We start from the raw sequence: 19,906 nt of genomic DNA on the forward strand, positions 1-19,906 counted from the left end.
AAACGTCTTGTTAAACCACAGCCAATCCCAAATGAACATAGCCAAATCGTACAAATAGGTGGTTCAAGGTATTAAAAAGCCCCTGAAATGATTTCACGTCCCTACCCCCTTCCCATATCTTGAAACCTACCAATGAACATGTCCATCTGGTGTAGCAGCACTGTTCGTATGTAATCCTCCATTCTAAGCTGCGCTATGATAGCCTGATACGTAGCATCCCCAGTCTCCATCAAGATGCTATCCAAGAACTTTAACAAGCTCTCAAAGTCTGCAACCGACCTGTAATGAATCAATTTACTCTATTGATCAATCTTGTTTAGCCTGGCTGCAAATAAATAAGGGGAACTAATGTCAGATGTTTGCCAAACAAACCATGTTATGTTATATTCAGTTTGGTATCATTGAGCTCAGGAAATCGCACTTTGACATTTTGCGAGTGTTGACATCTTATATTGATTAAACGCTACATAAGTTATGTGGACCTGAGAACAAAAGAGGTCCACATAACGTATGGACTTACTACACCATGTGGACATAAAAACACCTCCACACACTGTTGCTTACTGAGTAGGAGTTTTCTTGTATTTACAAAACAAAGGAATGTCTAGAGTGTAAATGTATGGACTTACTACACCATGTGGACATAAACACCTCCACACACTGTTGCTTACTGAGTAGGAGTTTTCTTGAGTGTACAGAACAAAGGAATGTCTAGAGTGTAAATGTATGGACTTACTACACCATGTGGACATAAACACCTCCAAACACTGTTGCTTACTGAGTAGGAGTTTTCTTGAGTGTACAGAACAAAGGAATGTCTAGAGTGTAAATGTATCACTGAGGTGTGTGTGTATGTTGCTAGGGCGATGAGCTTACACAAGTGCCCTTGCATGTTTTTGTACCCAATGGAATGATGGACTCTACAAGGGAATTATTTTTTCAACCTGGACCCCATAAGGAATTTATTTAGAGAAGAAAACAATAGAACAACAGCAGGGACCCCACAAACCAGATCCATAAGGTTGTGTGTTAGCATGTGTGCGCTCCATCCGTGCGACAGTTCCACAATTGCTGGTTGTGTGGTAGACTACTACAGATGGGGCAGTCTGCACTACACATGCATGAACACTGCCATACAATTGGTAAACACACAAAAAAATACCTAGCATGTCATGATGAATGGACCAGTTAGAATTTGGTTCTCTGTCATGAATATGTATGAGGTACAGTAACAATTAATATGTTTTCTTACATGGTAGAGGTGACAGGGGCCAGCGTTCCCAAGATGTCGAGGGTTTGATTGAGTTTCTCCAAAGCCCACTCCTCAGTGTAGATGAGGTCAAGGTGAGGTGGGGATGCTTGAAGATTGTTCAGGGTCTGGATCAGGGATGTAGCGGAGTCCATCAAAGCCGTCCAATTCAGCCGAGCAAACCTCCAATCCTGAAAGGGTTAACAAACCAATTATTACTGGAAACTAAAAGCCATGTTTTCATTTAGTCAAAGTTCAAATCTTTTGTCTTAGGGACCTTGTCAAAATAAGTCAATTCAAATTAGCAGATAAGTATCGACCAGAGGACAAGGTTTTTACCCATCGTTTATTCACCTCGTTTGAAACTTGGGGAGAAGTTCACAGTGCATGCAGGCAATTTGACAAAACGCTAGGATTAATCCTATCTAGAGTAAGGGCGAGTAACTAACTAACTCTTCCTAACTTGGTATGGGTTCAATGCGACGATGGACTCGGAGAGTAACTCGTCTTAAGTCCTAAGATAATCCTAAGTTAGAAAGAGTTTGGTGAAAAAGACGACAGGGGTTACATTCTTTTAAAAACTTAAGATAATTGGGATAATTTCATTTAAAATTGGTATGATTGACAGGTATGCAAGTGACTCAAGAAAGCCATCATGGTTACAGCAGTCATCATCATCTCTTAAACGTATCATCTCGATGCTTTCCATTGACTACTGTGAATTCACTGAAAACACTTACCAGGAAAAAGAGGAGTTCTTGGTTCCACTCTAGCACTAACAGTGTCTCATTGAGCGAACATAGGACTGCTTGGACAGCAGTTGTGTTGACTGACGGAGGAAAAGTCATGAACTCTGTCGGCTCGGCAAGACACAGGAGATTTAACAGGTTGTCTGAACCAGTCAGGTTTACCAACTAAAAGAAGCAAGAAAAATACTTATAGCTAAGAAGACACTTATATGAAATGGCTTGGTAATATTTTGCCTCTCAAAACAATAAGTGGATGGTTACAACATTTTTAAAGAAGGATACAGTTAATTGAATTTACCGTATGCACATTGACTGATGAATGTAGTAAGTAGCCAAGAATGTCAGGGTAGATGCTAATAGCTTCCTGGAGTAGATCTGCTGTGACTGGTGGAACCAGGTCAAAGATAGTCAGGTTCTTTCCTGAGGGGTGTAAAATAAGCATTGATTACATGAGAGCTGATAAGGTTTCCATACAGCTTTTCATCAACAAACCCCCTTCAATGGCTGCATCGCAGAGGCTAAACAATAGACACGTGTATGTATGTATGCGCAGCGCATAACTCTCAGCCAATGATAGGTCTTTCTTTGATTTCAAAAAGGGTGCTGTTGCCAATTCAAGGGGTTTTAAGACCTTTATGTGTAGACGTCATCACACCTGATGGGACTAAGCCATAAGTCCCTTGCACTGGGAATGGTGGTGCATGTAAAAGAACAAACACAAAAAACTACAGGAGTTAACCCAAGTATTTCTAATTCACATAGTAAGCACCAGGTTCCAGGTTTCCTCAGACTTGCAAGCTACAGTGATTAAGTTCACTAATGATGCATCCTGGTTTCAGTACCAGAAATGTATACTGATAATAATAGGGCATGTCAATTACCTGAGTAAAAGTCCAGCTTCTTGTTGGTGTACTGGATAATCAGAGTTGCAGCATTGACACCAACTTCTATTTCTGGCCACCACGGCTCATCTTTGAATACTTTACTTAGACTCCATAGAGTCTGAAGGGCTCTAAGAGACAATCAAACCAATGCAGAAAAATAAACAACAACAGAACTAACTTTAGTAACCTAAGGTGTGGGGTTTCAGTTACCCTGTCTCTGTGCCAAATTGTTATGTTATCGATATGAGCAAAGAATGCTTTTATTGATGATAATAATTCCCTTTTTCATCCAAATGATAAAATGCCTTAAGCTCAGCGAATAGTTCATGCATTTCCCACCAACCATTATTGCTAATACATCTAAGTCAGTGATTATTTACAGAAATACATGGTTTCTTAAACGGTCAAAAACTTTCTTTGCACTTGTTACCCTTTTGACAACTTTGGAAATATTATCTTTGTTTGTAATGTGTGTTTAGCGCTGTATACTCGGTACTTTCCCGATTCCAGTGAAAACAAATCCGAAGGAATAATACTTGGGTTGGATTCAAAGCCATGATCTTTGTACTTACGTATCCTGCTGTGTGGGACTTAGCAAGTTTCCTTGAGCATTTGCCGAGACCTGTAAGACTTCCAGTATCTCTTGGTACTTGACCAAGAACCAAGCCTCATCTATGGATACACTCAGTGGATCACTCAAGAAGGCATCAGCGGTGCCCCATAAGTCCTTATATTGGTTGAATAAGACGGTGAAGTTGATAGATTCCCTTGAGCTGGTATCTAATATCTAGAAATTGATTAAAAATCACCAAATTTAGTTACATTAAATCAAGAAAATATAGCAGGCGTGGAATTACACAAAATTAAATTTTCATAGAGCTGCTTAAGCAGCAAATAAGTGCTTGCAAATTTTCTGCTTGGCAAAAATGAGAAAAATGGGCCCATGGTGTTGGCCTTTTGCAATATAACGATCCTATGAAAAATGAAAAGAGCCTTGCCCTCTCAAAGATGCAACTATTTGAATGGCCTGGGACAGTAAGTAATAAAATGATCAAGTTAATCTGAAAAGTCTGCATGGCTGGAACAGTTTTATTATTGGATCTTCTTGCTGGAGGTCCTTGATTCAAATCCCGCTCTAGTCAAATTCTCCACTTTTCTTTTCAAAACCATGAATGTACAATCCCCTTCTATATCCCTAGATGGTCACCCCTTTCTTTTGACTATCACAGCTAACCTTGTAAATGATTGCATCGATCGGAAACAACTCTTTGAATTCCAGATCGATCAGCGTCAAGTTGAGGGAGCAAAGGGCTCCCTCTACAGCCAGGAGATTGGTCGTGGAGTCGATGGGAAGGTTGAAGTAGGAACTGAAGTTACCGGCGTTACACATTGTCACAAGAGGTGAAGGCAGATTTAGTAATTCTTGAAGCTGAAAAATGTTAGGGAAAAAACATTATTTATTCACACAAAAATGTGTAGATAATAATACTAATTAAAGCAGTTAGGGACTTTAGGACATTAGGTGGCAGCAGACTCACCAGGTAAATCCATTGTTCTCGATAATGTGCGCATGCTCAGAACTATAAACAATGGAAATTTACCTGATAAGTCTTCTGCCACCTAGAGTTCCAAAGTCTCCTAATGTATCAAAGCGCCATTTCCAAAGTATTCCTAGCTCCTTTGGAGAACCAGCAGCAAAACAGATGGAAAGGTTACTAATCTTTCGCATCAACAATCTCTACCCTTGCAAGGACAAAAATGTCATGAATAGAATTCAAACTAACATTCTGATAGTTGTGGGAGTTTCAGACTGAACTATACTAACCTTATCTTGATTGACAGCAAGACTGAGCATGACATCGATGAGCTGAGGTGAGAAGTTAGCTAGGTCAAGCAGGTGACGTGTCTCACTGGCATTTACAAGTAGGTTGCCAAGCTCTGGGAGCACTATGTGTTGACCTACGTCATCAAGAAACAAAAAGAAAATTGGATGACATAAACTAAGGCATGCTCTGTAAATTTTCCCAGCCAGTTTCCCTTGAGGATTATTTATTCGAAATTTAAAATAAAAAGTTGCATCCCCTTAGGGTGATCCCGTGGCTGCTGCTTCCCAGGTTGTATCGTAAACTTTGCTGTGATCCCTGGCTTCTGACTGGCACCCCGAACAAAGATATTGACAAAACAGGAAGACCGCCAACATAAGGCTAGATAGCTCAGTTAGTCGAGAGTTGGCACGTTAATCCAAAGGGCTTTGGTTCAAATCCTACTCGAGGCGATTTTTTTTTGTTCAACCTCCAAATCAAAATCTACCAAGTCAGTTTCCCTTGTGCTTTATTATTTGACAATTATTAATAACAAATGTTCACTTTTGGGGTCAGAGTTTAAAGACAGTGGACACTATTGGTAATTGTCAAAGACTAGTTTTCACAGTTGGTGTAGCTCAACATATGCATAAAATAACAAACCTGTGAAAATAACCTGTGCGAGAAAATAGAAGGCAAAACACCCTTGTCACACGAAGTTGTGTGCTTTCTGATGCTTGATTTCGAGACCTCAAATTCTAAACTTGAGGTCTCAAAATCAAATTCGTGGAAAATTACTTCTTTCTTGAAAACTATGTCACTTCAGAGGGAGCTATTTCTCACAATGTTTTATACTATCAACCTCTCTCCATTACTCGTAATCAAGAAAGGTTTTATAATGATAACTATTTTGAGTAATTACCAATAGTGTCCACTGCCTTTAAGGGTTTAGTTAGAGTAAGTTCCAACTGTACCTTTAAGGAGTAGTATCTTCTCAGTGAATACTTGACTCAGATAGTAAGCAGCTCTCATGGTTGTGTTGATTTCACTATACCAACTCTCATTGTTAAACATCACACCAAAGGATCTGCAACAAGGAAATAGCGACAAATGTATCAAGGTACGTCATGGCCAAGCAGATAAGACCACTTGACTCAAACTCTGGTGTTTCTGTTCAGCAGAATGTGGGTTTGAGTCCTGGTTCTGAAGTACCAATTCTGAGGTATTGTTTGAAAGTTCAAGTATTTTTGGGGGCTGAAAAAGACCTGATAAGAACAGGAATATCTTGCTTAGAAAACAACAGGTTACCAGCCCAGATGTATGAAGTTTACATTGTTGCAACCGATGCCAAAATCATATTTGCGTGTTTTCTGCTAAACAACTTGATGTTATTGGGCCCTGGAGTCAAAGCCAGAGCCTGGGCTAAGGTTTGGGACGTCTGTATTTGAAACTTTTTTAAACCTTAAAACAACTTACTCCAGTCTCTGCAGAATAGTACTCTCTGAGATGACCTGGTTCCAGTCCATCTGAAGTATTGGAAGAAATGGATCAGGGTTGATGTTTGTGTTCACATTGTAATTACCCAGGGATGTTAGATGCTTGAGAAGGTTCTCAATGTCAGTAACAAAGGAACTGATGTTGAAGGTATCTTGTTGGAAGGCTGTAACCTGAATTGGGAAACAAGGAGCAAGAGTTGTCTTATTAATTTATTTATTTATTTAGTTGTAAACCACAAGGGAAACTGACTGAGTAGATTTGGTTGCATGGCTTCTGACTGGCACCCCTAAAAAATATAAGATAAAAAAGTTGCCGGTGTGGCAGGAGATTCAGTCCCCCAATACGATGAACTGTGTACAGACTTCACCTGATAGCGCCCTCTTTGAATCATCCTCCTTCAGCCAACTTTTATTTTACATATGGGGGGACAGAATTTTCAACCTATTACTTCAAACTCTGCCATCTCCAAACGATCATCCATGTTATTAGATCTACCTCATCCATGATCTGCTTGAAGACCTCAGTAGCTGCCAAGTACTCCAACGAGCCAGCTACGCCATTACTACACAGAGCCTCATGCAGCTGAGTTACGTTGACTGAATCAGGGAATGCAAAGAGCGCCCTCAGCTGATCATTATCACAAAGTGATGAGTTCAAGTTATTAGCAAAGATAACACGGACCAACTATAAAAAGAACAACACAAACAGGAGTCGGTTAAATCGTAACTCTGATTGAATTTTTTTTTCACAAGTTTAAATGGAAGGCACTCTACAAAAGTGTCCTCATGCGACTTATTTTCCTGCATTCGATACGTGCAAGACTTATGCAACGATGGTATTGTGTTTATAATATGATTGATAAACAGAAAGACATGTCTTACCTCTTCAAGATTGAAAGGTGCAGCTAGAATCTGGCTGAGCATATCTTGATTAAGAACCTGCTCCAAGGCTTGGAGTGTTGTATCAGTCAGGCTAGAGGGATTTCTAAACAGAGTACTCAGCGTGATATTCAACTCTGTCAAAATACAAAAACAAGGTGGTCAGGTTGGCGTAGCTCGATCTTTCCTTGCCACCCACTTCTAGGACCCCGGTTCAAATCCTGCCGGGGGGCACTATGTGGATTGGGTTTTTCAGTCTCTACCTGACTGAGTGTTCTGGCACACAAAGAGCTGTGGGGAACAAAGGTCTCAACAAAGTTTGTCTTTCTTAAACTGGGTCCCCATAAGAGGGTTCTTTAGAAGAGGGAATAATAGAACAGCAATAGCAAGCAAAAGTAGTAGTTGGTTTTCATGGGAACATTTCTCTGGGTTTTTCCTCCCCCGCCAGAAAATTCTACTTCCTTCCTTGTCTTCTTGGCTAGTCACTGATTAAGGTCGCTTTCTGATAGTCATTGACTTCACAACCAGAATAAATGAAATAGGCACCAAACTGCAAATCAACTGTGACAAAGTTTTAAAAACACACACACAAAAAGACCATAAGACTCTGCAAATGTCAATCTCAACCATCATGGTTTGGCTTCATGCATCAGCTTGCCTTCATACCTGGTGCAGCTTCACAGATATAGCTTGGCAATGGTACACTACAGTTAGCTGGATACCACAGTCCATCTCCGCCAAAGTTGGCCTTTCCACAGGACACATTGCCCCACTGGCCTGGCCCTCCAGGAGCGATATTCTGGTAGTCTGGTGTCTGCCAACTGTTCATCCAATAGAAGCCCTGGCTATCATGATACAGGTTGATCCAACTGTCTTTGTCATGACTGTATAGTGGACAAAAATAAAGGCTTAATATGTTGTTGAACGATGAGTTAAATATTTCTTTGTCTTCTTCTCTTTGAGTGCAGCTGTCAGATGACTGAAGATAATGGCACTTCCAGATACATCAGGGAGAACCCATCTGTATCTCCACCACGCAAAGTTTCAAATCTTACTCATGAACATGGTGTTACTGCAAACATAATTTGTATTTCCACCGTGCAACGTTTCAAATGCTACTCATATTCTATTGTTACTGCAAATATTACTAGATTGCATTTCCACCATGCAAAGTTTTAAATCCTACTCATACTCTATTGTTGCAGCAAATCTTACTAGATTTCATTGCCACCGTGCAAAGTTTCAAATCTTACTCATGAACATGGTGTTACTGCAAACATAATTTGTATTTCCACCGTGCAACGTTTCAAATGCTACTCATATACTATTGTTGCAGCAAATCTTACTAGATTGCATTTTCACCATGCAAAGTTTTAAATCCTAATATAAATACATACCCTATGCCCTGCAGGAACGCTTGTTCTTCTAGAGTATTTATGTCTACCACGTGGCTGCGGCTATGAGTTGCTAAGCAGCCAGTGTAAGCCATCCATAAAAGGCCACTCTCATTCATGTATGTATAACATGAGTGTTTGTGTCTGTACCAGCCCTCTCTACATGGGTTAGCTAAAAAAGAATTGTCAATTCATTGACAAATAGTTAGTTATTAAAAAATACCTAGGTCACAGTTTATGAGGTCAGACAATGTAACACTCAGTGAGGGTACGTTGTTTAAGCTTGTGATGATATATTTATGGAGTCTACAAATAACTAGTTTCACTACCTTTGGCTTGGTCAAAGAACCTGTTCAGGAAGTTGATGGAGGCGTGCACAGTCTTGAGTTCTGCTAAGTTGTTCCCATCAGTGACTTGATTCAAAATCATCTGCAATCCTGGTATGTCTTGTAAGAGTACCTCCAAGTCTAGAGAACTAGCAAACAAATAATCAAACAAACACTTTTAAAGATTTTGTTTCTTGTTTTTTTCAAGTGTTCTGATGATAATTTTTTAAATTTGCAATTAGCTATTGTCAAAATAATTGGTTTTGCAAGAGTAGAAAATAAGAAGTAACTATAACTAGAGTTACAAAATAGTACTATTATTCTTTTGGAGAGATTGCCTAACATCACAAGGCCAGACAGTCAATTCAAGGTGAGGGATGCAATAATATTGAGCTATCGAACCAAATCAACTGCCACCAGGGGCATGTTGCCACCTACTCCTGGAGCTGAAACAGGGTCACCTGCTTTACAGTATGTAAGAATTTGAGCATGGCTATCTTCCACTAGGAGCCTGGCTGGTAGAGCAGAATCGATATCTTCCAACATTTTACAAAGCAATTATGGTTATTAAGTGCCTGACTCAAGGGCCCAAGTGTCATGACCGAGGTTGAAACCTCACTTTGCTGCTGGCAACATCAGAGCTTGTGTCTAGTGAACTAGACCACTTGGCCCAACTTGGCCAAACAATGGGTATGTTGTTTGTTTGTTTGGTAGTTTGTAAGTTTGTTTTCTGTTTGCACTCACTTGATGTCATTCTGAGGAATGATGTTTCCATACTGCATGGCTGTAGCTGTAAGTAGTGCCTCAACTACAGTGACCAATGAGCCCAGATTATAATGCTGACTGAAGGACGTTAAGATCGTTGGTAAAGTGTTGACATTCTGCATGAGTAGCTCTACATTCCTGGTTACATCCGCTATGTATGTGGAGTTCAGATTCACTGTTGAGTTGGACGTTAATGTCTGAAGCTATGTGATTCAAAAAATAAATAAATAAGGGATGTCAATAAATGCTAGTGTCAAGTAATAAAGTATAAGGGAACTGACTAGGTAAATGCTGGTGTCACAGCGCCAAGTGCTCTTTCAGAACAACCACCCCACTGTGCTCAAAGTTGACACAGGACCGTATTGTGCAAAATTAATGCTTACCTCTAACATGAAATCATCCAGGGAGATGAGGTCTTTCAATTCTTCAGCTAAGAGGGGGTAGTTGACAGCACATAGGTAGTTATCCAGGGAGTCCATTAGGGTAGATGAGTTCATTGGAAGCCAGTCTCTTACAGTGGCATTACAGAATGCTTGTCTCATGTTGGACATCATGAACAGGTTGGTAGACTGGTTGGAAATAAGATGAAGCAATATACAGGGATGAAATTTGACATAAATGTGAACATTCCTGACAAATAGCTTCTGTGCCTTTGTCCCCTTTATTCAAGAACCTGCAGTCGATTTCAAGAAACTTTAAGCAGTTGATACCGAGCCCCAGGAAGTGAGGGGCAAAGGGAAACAAAATTGCAGAAAACTTTCAGAGTCTTGAGCACACTGCCACTGACTAACCTTAGCTGGATCGGTTAGTGTTTCTGTTACAGCGCTAAGAAGCATTGGTCCTTGCTCCAAGAGACCCATGATGCCTCGTAGGAACCTCTCTGTCTCGGGCATCGCACCACTGAAAATCCTTCCCTCGGCAAACTCTGCAAAGATGCCAAATCAACAGTGAGAATGAAACTACACACAAAGCTATTTTCACAGCAAAGATACACTGTATTTGGCTGAATCTTTCAAAGATTCTTTCTTTTATTGTATCTTTCTTAACATTTTGCCAATAAATCAGCATATTGTTGGCAAAAACGCAACTATGACCCTACGTTGAAGGCTCTGGTATTGAACTTACCTTGTGCGACAACAAAGAGTTGGTTTGTTGACTGGATTAGCGTATTGGCAAATGGGATTGATGCGATGGAGAATTGCAGGGTAGGATTCTCCAGGGCAAATAAGGGTAGCAGCGACCCCCCCCTAAATAAAATGGCAATATATGAAAGATATCAGTTCCAAAAAACAGAAAGAGAGAGACTGGTTTGTCACAAAATGATACATTACTCTTTGAAGAAGTGGAAAGCACAGAGTATACATATTCACACAATTGTGTAAAGATAAACCCAACAGTTGTATGGCTGCTAACTGGCACCCGAACATAGATATTGGCAAATAAGGGAGACTGCCAACATAAGGGCTTGATATATCTCAGTTGGTAGAGCAATGGCACGTTAATATGGTGGTCACAGGTTCAAGCCCCGCTGGTGTATTTATTACTGACCGGGACCCAAACTCACTTTCTGACAACATCAGAATTTGAGTCTAGTGCATTAGGCAACAACACACTCCAATAACTGATGTACAGAGGTTAATAACAATTCACCGCCCCCAATACCAAGTACTGATCCAATACAAAAACAAAAATTTGTGTGAGGTGGTTCGAATTTGCAGAGGTGGATTTCACAAAGTGTTAAGACTAGTCCAATCTCGAGGGCTAGCCTTAAGTTTTGAATATCTCCCAGGACTAGTCTTAAGTCAGGACTAGTCCTAACTCTTTGTGAAATCGACCCTAGGTAACTTACGATTGCGACAGAAAGTCTGCAGTCATCATTCCTGAGATCCTATTGAACATTGACAGCCATTCTGCTTCGCTTCCCGTCACATTCTCAAAGCTCTCAAGGAGTATTTCAGGATGGAATGATCGCTGTGTGATGAAAGCGTACAGCTTGCTCATAAGCTGGCTCTTTTGGATGATATCAGTGAGGTTTGCATAGTGGGCAAACTCCGCTGGGATCGCCATGGAATTACGATTCACAAAGGCTTGAAGTTCATTGATCTAGTTTGAGCGGAGAAATGAGAACATTTAATTCATATCCGCCTAAAAGCGTTTAATTACAAAAAAGGCTGTATGTGCCTAAGCAATTTTAATTGTCTAAACGGCAAAAATTCACATCAAAACAGATTGGATTAAAAGGCTTTCGAGTCAACATTGATCTGGGGCTTGGAGGTCCAACGAGTTATGACAGGGAATGTAAATTTCTTGGACACAATGCATTTGCCCTTTTTTCACCCAACAAAAACCAATGGAAAGATGGGCACTGTAGATACAAACCTTGGATACCAGGTAAACAAGGTTAGAATGCGGGGCCAGTCCCATCCATAGGGTAGTCAGATTGAAGCTACATAGTTGCTGTCTGGCGTCTTCACTGCCTGGTGGTAGGATCACAAAATCATCCCTGCACAGCACCGTTAACTGCTCACTTGGATTTGTTGACATCAACAGCATCTTTTAGGGCCAAGTAAAATCAAAGTAATACATACCAATTTAAGGCAAAAACAAACTCAGATGAAAGACATTTTGGAAAAGATCGAGGAAATGAAATGACAACGACAACCCAAAATGGGAAATTTAATACCTCTACTTTTGTGGCATTCAGGAAGGCTTGCAGGACAGCCTCGGTGACATTGGGACCAAGTTCTAACACAGCTTTCGTAGTTTGGAAAAATGGTTCTTCTGTCAAGCGTTGGAACAGGATGGGATCTGTGATTAGATTAGACAAAACAATCCAAAAAGTTCAAATCAAATACTTTTATCAACAATTTCTTAAATACAAAAGTACTATTTTGCATGTATTTTGAAATTTAAAAAACTAAAATTTATTCCTGTTTCTTCAATAAAAACTACTACTTCTAGATTATTAATAACATAACATTTTTAACAGATGATTACAGAGTGATATTTACCACTGAACAGACCAAGGATGGAAAGCTGTACGTCCAAAGCCAAATTCTGATATACCAGCTGCTCCTGTACTGCTGGCCAAAAATCAGTCTGATTTAAAAACTCTTCCACAAGGGTTGGAAGAACCTGAGTGCTGTATTAAAAAAAAGAAAACAAATCTTTAGAAACAGGAATAAGAGAGCAATAATGTCAAGACCAGACAAACCACATCTATTAGGGTGGGTGTGGGGATAGATCAAATAATGAGATACTTTAGACGGTCCTTTTTCACAGTTCTTGACAGTAGTGCTCAAACCTACAGGTGCAACACTGAGCATGTGCACACACGCTTAGAGCCGCAAAAAGGACCGTTATCTGCTGCCGCCAACGTCTCAAAAGTCTCCCATTGTTACAATACCAGTCGGGTTATTTCACCATTGAACTCACCCAATGTACTGAAAGATCTGCAATGGTGACATGTCTAGTAGCATTCCCAAAGTACCTCCCAAATGACTAGAATCACCAGAGACACCTGGAAGCTGCAGTTGGAAAGGGCTCAAGAGTCCAGGCATTAGAGTCTGCAACAACCTTGGTAGACTCTGAACATCCCCGCTGATCACACTAATTTCCTGGATTAGGGTACCCCAGTTGATGTTCCCAGTAGAGTTGCTGATTGTGTCTGTGATCTAGTTATGAAAAGAGGATGTTAAAGGTACAGTCATAGATTGGTAAAGTAAGGGTAAATTAATGGCCATGGTGCGTCGTAAGAGCAACAGACTCAAGCTCTTGTGTTTTTGATCAGCAGAGTGTGGGTTCGAGTCCCAGTCATAATACCTGTGTCCTTAAGCAAGACACTTATTACTTCATCTTTTAGATAAATCATTGAGTAAAAATAACCTAGTGTACTTATCGTAAAGAATAGGGGTTCCTCCTGGCATGGTTGAAGTCATAAAGTTTGCACCTAGTAAACCGTAACAAGGTGCTACATGTATAAATATCCTGTAAAATGGGTCTTATTATTCCCCAAAAAAACTCTGCATATCTTTACTAAAAATAATGAGTTTTGAGATTCATTGCGAAAAGCGCTGTACAAGGACTTCATATAAATTTTATTACTAGCTATAAAGTAAATTTTACCTGATCGACAAGAATGGTTAAATCCAATTCCCTAGTAAGTACTGCTATCAAATCAGTGTTATTCATGGCATTGCCAGCCAGCTGACAGAGTTGTGTTTGTAGAGACCAGACTAGCTGGATCATCCTAGAGGTGGTATTGACTACAGGGAAGACCAGTACATCAGTCAGGTTGAGTTGTCCTAAGCATAGTAGACTCAATGGATCCTGGGAACTAGACACCATCTGGACAAAGACAGTGAGCTGAAATGCAGAACTAAGATATCTTTGAAGGTTGGGATGATTAAATGTTAAGTGTGTTTAACTGAATTCATTTCCAAACTTCCTTTATTAACAAAGCCGACAGTAAACAAAAATGGGACCGTCCTTTTCTTAGAAATAATAGCCGTGGACACATTCCAGGAAGAATGATTGACATCCCTTTTGTTGCTGGAATATTTCTCATAATTTGTAAACACATTTTGCTTTGGTTTTTTGACTGAAAAGACTGGTTTAAACTGTTCTATTTTCAACCCTTGAAAGTGTGTGGACGTCGGTAGAAACATTTAAACAGTGAACGGATCACACAAGTTCCCTTTCACTTTTTATATTTTGATTGTGAGTTGGGTGAATAATGGGATTCCCACCTTGTCCATATTGATGTTGAGTTGTAGTAGAGACTGGATATCTTGAGCAGATAGATTCAGCTGACTCTGGAGGATGTCTCTAATAATTGAATCATTCCTGAACAGACTTCCAAGAGTAAAACCGTCTCCTGAAAAAAAAAACAATTTAAACAAAAGATTAAGGCACTACACAATTACATTTTAGCAGAATATATTGCTTCACAAACCCTTGCTTAGCAGAAATTAGCACGATACCGGTTACAAATGGTTCAGCATAGTATTTTGGCTGGTAAACTTATTCTGGTAAGCATAATTTGTTTGTGCTTAGCTAGTTTTTGTGCTTAAGCAGTTACTGACTACCTTCTCTGTGTTTGTAAGATACTGTACTGAGTATCTGTCATACCTTGGTAGGTTGCAAGCTGAGTGAACATGGAGCTGACAATTTGCTGTCCAGATGAGATGATTTTCTTGACCATTGTCCACCATGGCGCCTCTCCAAGCTGCATGTCCAGTGTCTCCAGGTAATGAACAGCTCTTTAAATAATTCACAATACCAGAATGAAAGTCAGCAAAACAGAAAAACTTTATATTCCAAATTTCATGTATTGTGGTTGTGAAACCAAGGACTTTAAGAAAAGCAAACTTAATCACTGAACAAGCCAAGGACTTTAAGAAAAGCAAACTTAATCACTGAACAAGCCAAGGACTTTAAGAAAAGCAAACTTAATCACTGAACAAGCCAAGGACTTTAAGAAAAGCAAACTTAATCACTGAACAAGCCAAGGACTTTAAGAAAAGCAAACTTAATCACTGAACAAGCCAAGGACTTTAAGAAAAGCAAACTTAATCACTGAACAAGCCAAGGACTTTAAGAAAAGCAAACTTAATCACTGAACAAGCCAAGGACTTTAAGAAAAGCAAACTTAATCACTGAACAAGCCAAGAATCCAATGGCGAGAAGAGGACAGAAGTTTCAGTTTTACATATATGTGAGGAAAACCCCAGACATTTAGTCCAGGGACCACACATGCAGTAAGATATGGACTGAAAACCCAATCCAAATAGTGATCAAAACAGGGTGGAAGGCCAGCAAAGATACCACTTCGCCAACCTGACCACCCAAAACATTGGTACATGTGATATTTTCAAACTCACGAAGCATCAACCATGTCCAGCATAGTCATTCCACTCAGGTACATTGAGACTCTCTGCAACATATCCAGCCATTCTGATTGGCTGCCGATGATGTCATCAAATCCACTCATCAGAAACTGAATGTCAAAAGTTTGATTCAAGACATCTACTGTGACCTCTGAGATGAGATTGTTTTTCTGAATAATGGCCGACAGATTGGCATAGTGGAGGTACTCTGGTGGAATCAAGGCTGGGTTGACCTGAAGGAAGTGTAGAAACTTCTGGATCTAAGAGAAAAACAATAATAAAATGAAACTTTTATGACGAGGCAAGTGCCAGTGTTCCGATACAAATCTGAAGTAAAAATATTGACAAAGACCTGAGATATTATCATTATATGTTGTGACTGCAAATCTTTCTATATCTGAGTTCCACCATGCAAAGTTTCAAAGACCTGGTTGAGTATGTATCACCTTTGAGTCCAGTCCTGGTATCTCCCAGTGCTGTATCTCATCAGCAAAGATCATCGTCAGATTCAAACTACACAGTTTCTGTCTGACCTCTGCCAGGTCAGCTGATGGTGGCAAGGTCACGAGGTCAACACTACACAGCGCCATCGCTTGCTCTTCTGATGACATGTTGAATAGAGCCTGATGATAAAAAAACGAACAATGTGTCTGGAAAAATCATTACCAATTGTTAACAGTATAACTCCCGATTCAATAGGACGGACTTCAGATGTCAATCTTAAACAAAATAAAACTCTTTAATATTTTGGGTTAAACTTGTTTGTAAGCTGTGTTTGGTGAATCTTTCGGTTGATCCGTTTGACCTTGACCTTTTCACTGACCTTGAGTCTGGTAGCATTGAGGAATGAGTGGATGATGGCTTCTGTGACGTTGGGGCCGAGTTCAAGTAGAACTTTTGTGATTTCAATGGTTGGCTCATCCCTGAGGAGCTGGATCACCTTGTTATCTGAAAGAAAGCAAGTAATTCATCAATCAATCAATCAAACTAATCAATTGAATAATTGATCAAACGACCGATCAATAAACCAATAAATCAATCAATCAATTGATCCATCCACCAATCATTGACCATCGTGCCATGCTTGCCATTTTGGGAGTCTACAGATAAGCGTGCTGACACCCTGTCACCTCAAATTTGCAGAAAGCAAACAGAAAAAGCAAGATTCAAATGAAAATCAGTTTGCTCTTACCTTGTGGTATTTCACATATCAAGCTGTCAGTCGGAGTGGTACAATCCACATGGTGCCACAGACCATCAGTACCAAAGTTTGCTTTCCCACATAGTTCAGAGCTGTTCTGGGAACTGATCCAGTTCTGGTATTCACCATCAACATCAGCGTCGTTGAATCCATCTATAAACAGATATGGTTGCAAGTACCAAAGCCCAAGCCAAGTCAGAGTGTTCTCCCTGAAAAAAAAAACAGATTTGGTGATAACAAATTTTTATTTTTTTAAAGATTTTTAGGGTGCATACTGTGGCATGTCAGGGCCGAGCGGTTTATTTCCTGGATCAAGTCTCTGGTGTTGTCAGTAGAGTGTGGGTTTGATACCTGGTCATCACATTTTTACTCCTGGGCAATGAAAAGGAATTGTTCTCTAGTGTCTTGCCCAATGACTAAGTGGCCGTCTTATAGTTCGTTTATTCTGTTCATTGAGCTTGCTCAGCCACTTCACACTAAATCTAATAAACACCTAAATCTGGCCATGTCAAATATTGACGCTTCCACATTGTACAACATGAAAAATATAAATAAAAAACATACCCAATGCTTTCAAGATATTGTTGTTCCTCCCAGTTGTTGACACCAACTAAATGTCCAGATGGATGTATCTCTTTGCATCTTGAATGTGCATCCCATCTATCAGGGAGCACCTCATAGATGTACTTGTAACAAGAGAGGTCTTTACTATGCCAACCATTACGACACGTAACACCTTTAAAAATTCAAGTCAACAAATCAATAAGAATCATGCTATACACACAAGATCAAATATGAGGTTTCTGCGTCCGTTTTGTTTATGTTTGGACATAAACATCTGCTGGTGATTCGTTGTTTGAAGCCTGAAACACACATTCTTACACAACAGAAAGCTTTTGTTCTAAGGCCATTTTTACAAACTCCATTACATCCTTGAAGATATTATTTGACAGGTATTTAAGTAATAAAACAGTTCTTACTTATTGAAATCACGTTCATAAAATTCAAATATCATTGAGATTGGTTAATAATTGTCAAAGATCTTTGTCTTTCTTTCCTCAGTGTGATCTGGAACCTGAAACACCTATAACGTCCGTAGGTAGGTGTTAAGGTGTTTTCAATATTTAACTGATAACAGAAGGTATTTTTAGTGTGTTTATTACCATTTCCTGTTTGCCTTAAATTTGCCTGTTTCACTTCAATTTTAAAGAGAGCTTTTACTTATTGTTTGAATGTAAAGCGCGGTGAGTCTTGCATAAGGCTGTCTATAAATCTATTGATAATAAATAAACAAACTATTTCTAAGCACTCACCTTTGAATACATCTAAGATGGCAAGTTGTATATCTGAGATGAGATGATTGAGTATCAGTTGATACTCAACTTGAGGCCATAGAGGAGTTTGGGATAACATATCTTGAACCATGGATATGATCTGGTCAGAGCTGTCAATAATAAATAGTAACTCAATCAGAAAAACTCATTTCTACCTCTACTTAACATAAGCAAAATATTAACTCTTACAGAAGCAGGAAATTACCCACTAACATCAAGCATATTTAACGGGTTACAATTCATGTTTGCTTGTGCACGTGTGAATTCTGCACTTACAAAACTAAAAAAGAGGTCGGCACATGCACAGTAACTGGAGAATGGCGACTGATCACATTCGTATGTGTTAGCCCTAATGTTGTCAACCTATTACTGCCGTAAAGCCAGGGGAAAACAAACAAACAAACAAACAAACAGCCCAACAAACAAAAACTAAAGTGAAATCCTACCTTAGAAGCTGCATCAGATCTTCTGGGCTTGTACTTCCTTGAGAAAGTCCAAGTATTTGACTAAAGTCCATTAAGGGCAGCATCAGCTGCACATCACTCAGGCCAGCCAAGAGCTCTGGAAGACCCTTGACAAAATCAGGCAGATTCTGGGTGCTTTCAATTATTGTTCTCACGTCTTCCAAAATAACTCTCCAGTTGATTTGGGAAACGGGAGCATTGAATCCTTGGTTCACCTGAGGAGTCAGTTTAAACAAAAGTTTAAAAGTTATTATTCAGGATTGGTGACAAAACATCATTGTTCAAACTAGCACTGGGACCACTTTTTCTGTATAATGTATTCCTCTGAAATAAAGTCATTTGAGAAAGCTGCTTTTTCTGTATAATGTATTCCTCTGAAATAAAGTCATTTGAGAAAGCTGCTTTTTCTGTATAATGTATTCCTCTGAAATAAAGTCATTTGAGAAAGCTGCTTTTTCTGTATAATGTATTCCTCTGAAATAAAGTCATTTGAGAAAGCTGCTTTTTCTGTATAATGTATTCCTCTGAAATAAAGTCATTTGAGAAAGCTGCTTTTTCTGTATAATGTATTCCTCTGAAATAAAGTCATTTGAGAAAGCTGCTTTTTCTGTATAATGTATTCCTCTGAAATAAAGTCATTTGAGAAAGCTGCTTTTTCTGTATAATGTATTCCTCTGAAATAAAGTCATTTGAGAAAGCTGCTTTTTCTGTATAATGTATTCCTCTGAAATAAAGTCATTTGAGAAAGCTGCTTTTTCTGTATAATGTATTCCTCTGAAATAAAGTCATTTGAGAAAGCTGCTTTTTCTGTATAATGTATTCCTCTGAAATAAAGTCATTTGAGAAAGCTGCTTTTTCTGTATAATGTATTCCTCTGAAATAAAGTCATTTGAGAAAGCTGCTTTTTCTGTATAATGTATTCCTCTGAAATAAAGTCATTTGAGAAAGCTGCTTTTTCTGTATAATGTATTCCTCTGAAATAAAGTCATTTGAGAAAGCTGCTTTTTCTGTATAATGTATTCCTCTGAAATAAAGTCATTTGAGAAAGCTGCTTTTTCTGTATAATGTATTCCTCTGAAATAAAGTCATTTGAGAAAGCTGCTTTTTCTGTATAATGTATTCCTCTGAAATAAAGTCATTTGAGAAAGCTGCTTTTTCTGTATAATGTATTCCTCTGAAATAAAGTCATTTGAGAAAGCTGCTTTTTCTGTATAATGTATTCCTCTGAAATAAAGTCATTTGAGAAAGCTGCTTTTTCTGTATAATGTATTCCTCTGAAATAAAGTCATTTGAGAAAGCTGCTTTTTCTGTATAATGTATTCCTCTGAAATAAAGTCATTTGAGAAAGCTGCTTTTTCTGTATAATGTATTCCTCTGAAATAAAGTCATTTGAGAAAGCTGCTTTTTCTGTATAATGTATTCCTCTGAAATAAAGTCATTTGAGAAAGCTGCTTTTTCTGTATAATGTATTCCTC

At 39.1% G+C, this 19,906-nt stretch overlaps 1 protein-coding gene across 1 annotated transcript in view; it reads right to left on the reverse strand.

Annotated features, from left to right (window-relative positions):
- Positions 1-19,906, reverse strand: part of LOC117304724 — a 75,703-nt gene that overhangs the window by 44,191 nt on the left and 11,606 nt on the right. The window contains exons 12-45 of the mRNA XM_033789327.1: positions 18,414-18,646; positions 17,947-18,077; positions 17,198-17,369; positions 16,625-16,842; positions 16,256-16,380; positions 15,879-16,055; positions 15,427-15,692; positions 14,675-14,805; positions 14,293-14,420; positions 13,670-13,909; positions 12,980-13,218; positions 12,556-12,686; positions 12,228-12,352; positions 11,924-12,097; positions 11,394-11,647; positions 10,670-10,791; positions 10,336-10,469; positions 9,928-10,113; positions 9,524-9,747; positions 8,783-8,928; positions 8,457-8,625; positions 7,726-7,943; positions 7,063-7,196; positions 6,677-6,865; positions 6,161-6,351; positions 5,659-5,771; positions 4,708-4,841; positions 4,117-4,311; positions 3,455-3,669; positions 2,880-3,010; positions 2,297-2,418; positions 1,990-2,163; positions 1,253-1,440; positions 131-279 (exon numbers count right to left, since the gene is read on the reverse strand). Of these exons, the coding sequence (XP_033645218.1) occupies positions 131-279; positions 1,253-1,440; positions 1,990-2,163; positions 2,297-2,418; positions 2,880-3,010; positions 3,455-3,669; positions 4,117-4,311; positions 4,708-4,841; positions 5,659-5,771; positions 6,161-6,351; positions 6,677-6,865; positions 7,063-7,196; positions 7,726-7,943; positions 8,457-8,625; positions 8,783-8,928; positions 9,524-9,747; positions 9,928-10,113; positions 10,336-10,469; positions 10,670-10,791; positions 11,394-11,647; positions 11,924-12,097; positions 12,228-12,352; positions 12,556-12,686; positions 12,980-13,218; positions 13,670-13,909; positions 14,293-14,420; positions 14,675-14,805; positions 15,427-15,692; positions 15,879-16,055; positions 16,256-16,380; positions 16,625-16,842; positions 17,198-17,369; positions 17,947-18,077; positions 18,414-18,646 (5,878 nt within the window). The remainder of the gene's footprint in view (positions 1-130; positions 280-1,252; positions 1,441-1,989; positions 2,164-2,296; positions 2,419-2,879; positions 3,011-3,454; positions 3,670-4,116; positions 4,312-4,707; positions 4,842-5,658; positions 5,772-6,160; positions 6,352-6,676; positions 6,866-7,062; positions 7,197-7,725; positions 7,944-8,456; positions 8,626-8,782; positions 8,929-9,523; positions 9,748-9,927; positions 10,114-10,335; positions 10,470-10,669; positions 10,792-11,393; positions 11,648-11,923; positions 12,098-12,227; positions 12,353-12,555; positions 12,687-12,979; positions 13,219-13,669; positions 13,910-14,292; positions 14,421-14,674; positions 14,806-15,426; positions 15,693-15,878; positions 16,056-16,255; positions 16,381-16,624; positions 16,843-17,197; positions 17,370-17,946; positions 18,078-18,413; positions 18,647-19,906) is intronic.

Source organism: Asterias rubens, chromosome 21 (genome assembly GCF_902459465.1).
Source record: "Asterias rubens chromosome 21, eAstRub1.3, whole genome shotgun sequence".
Lineage (NCBI taxonomy): Eukaryota > Metazoa > Echinodermata > Asteroidea > Forcipulatida > Asteriidae > Asterias > Asterias rubens.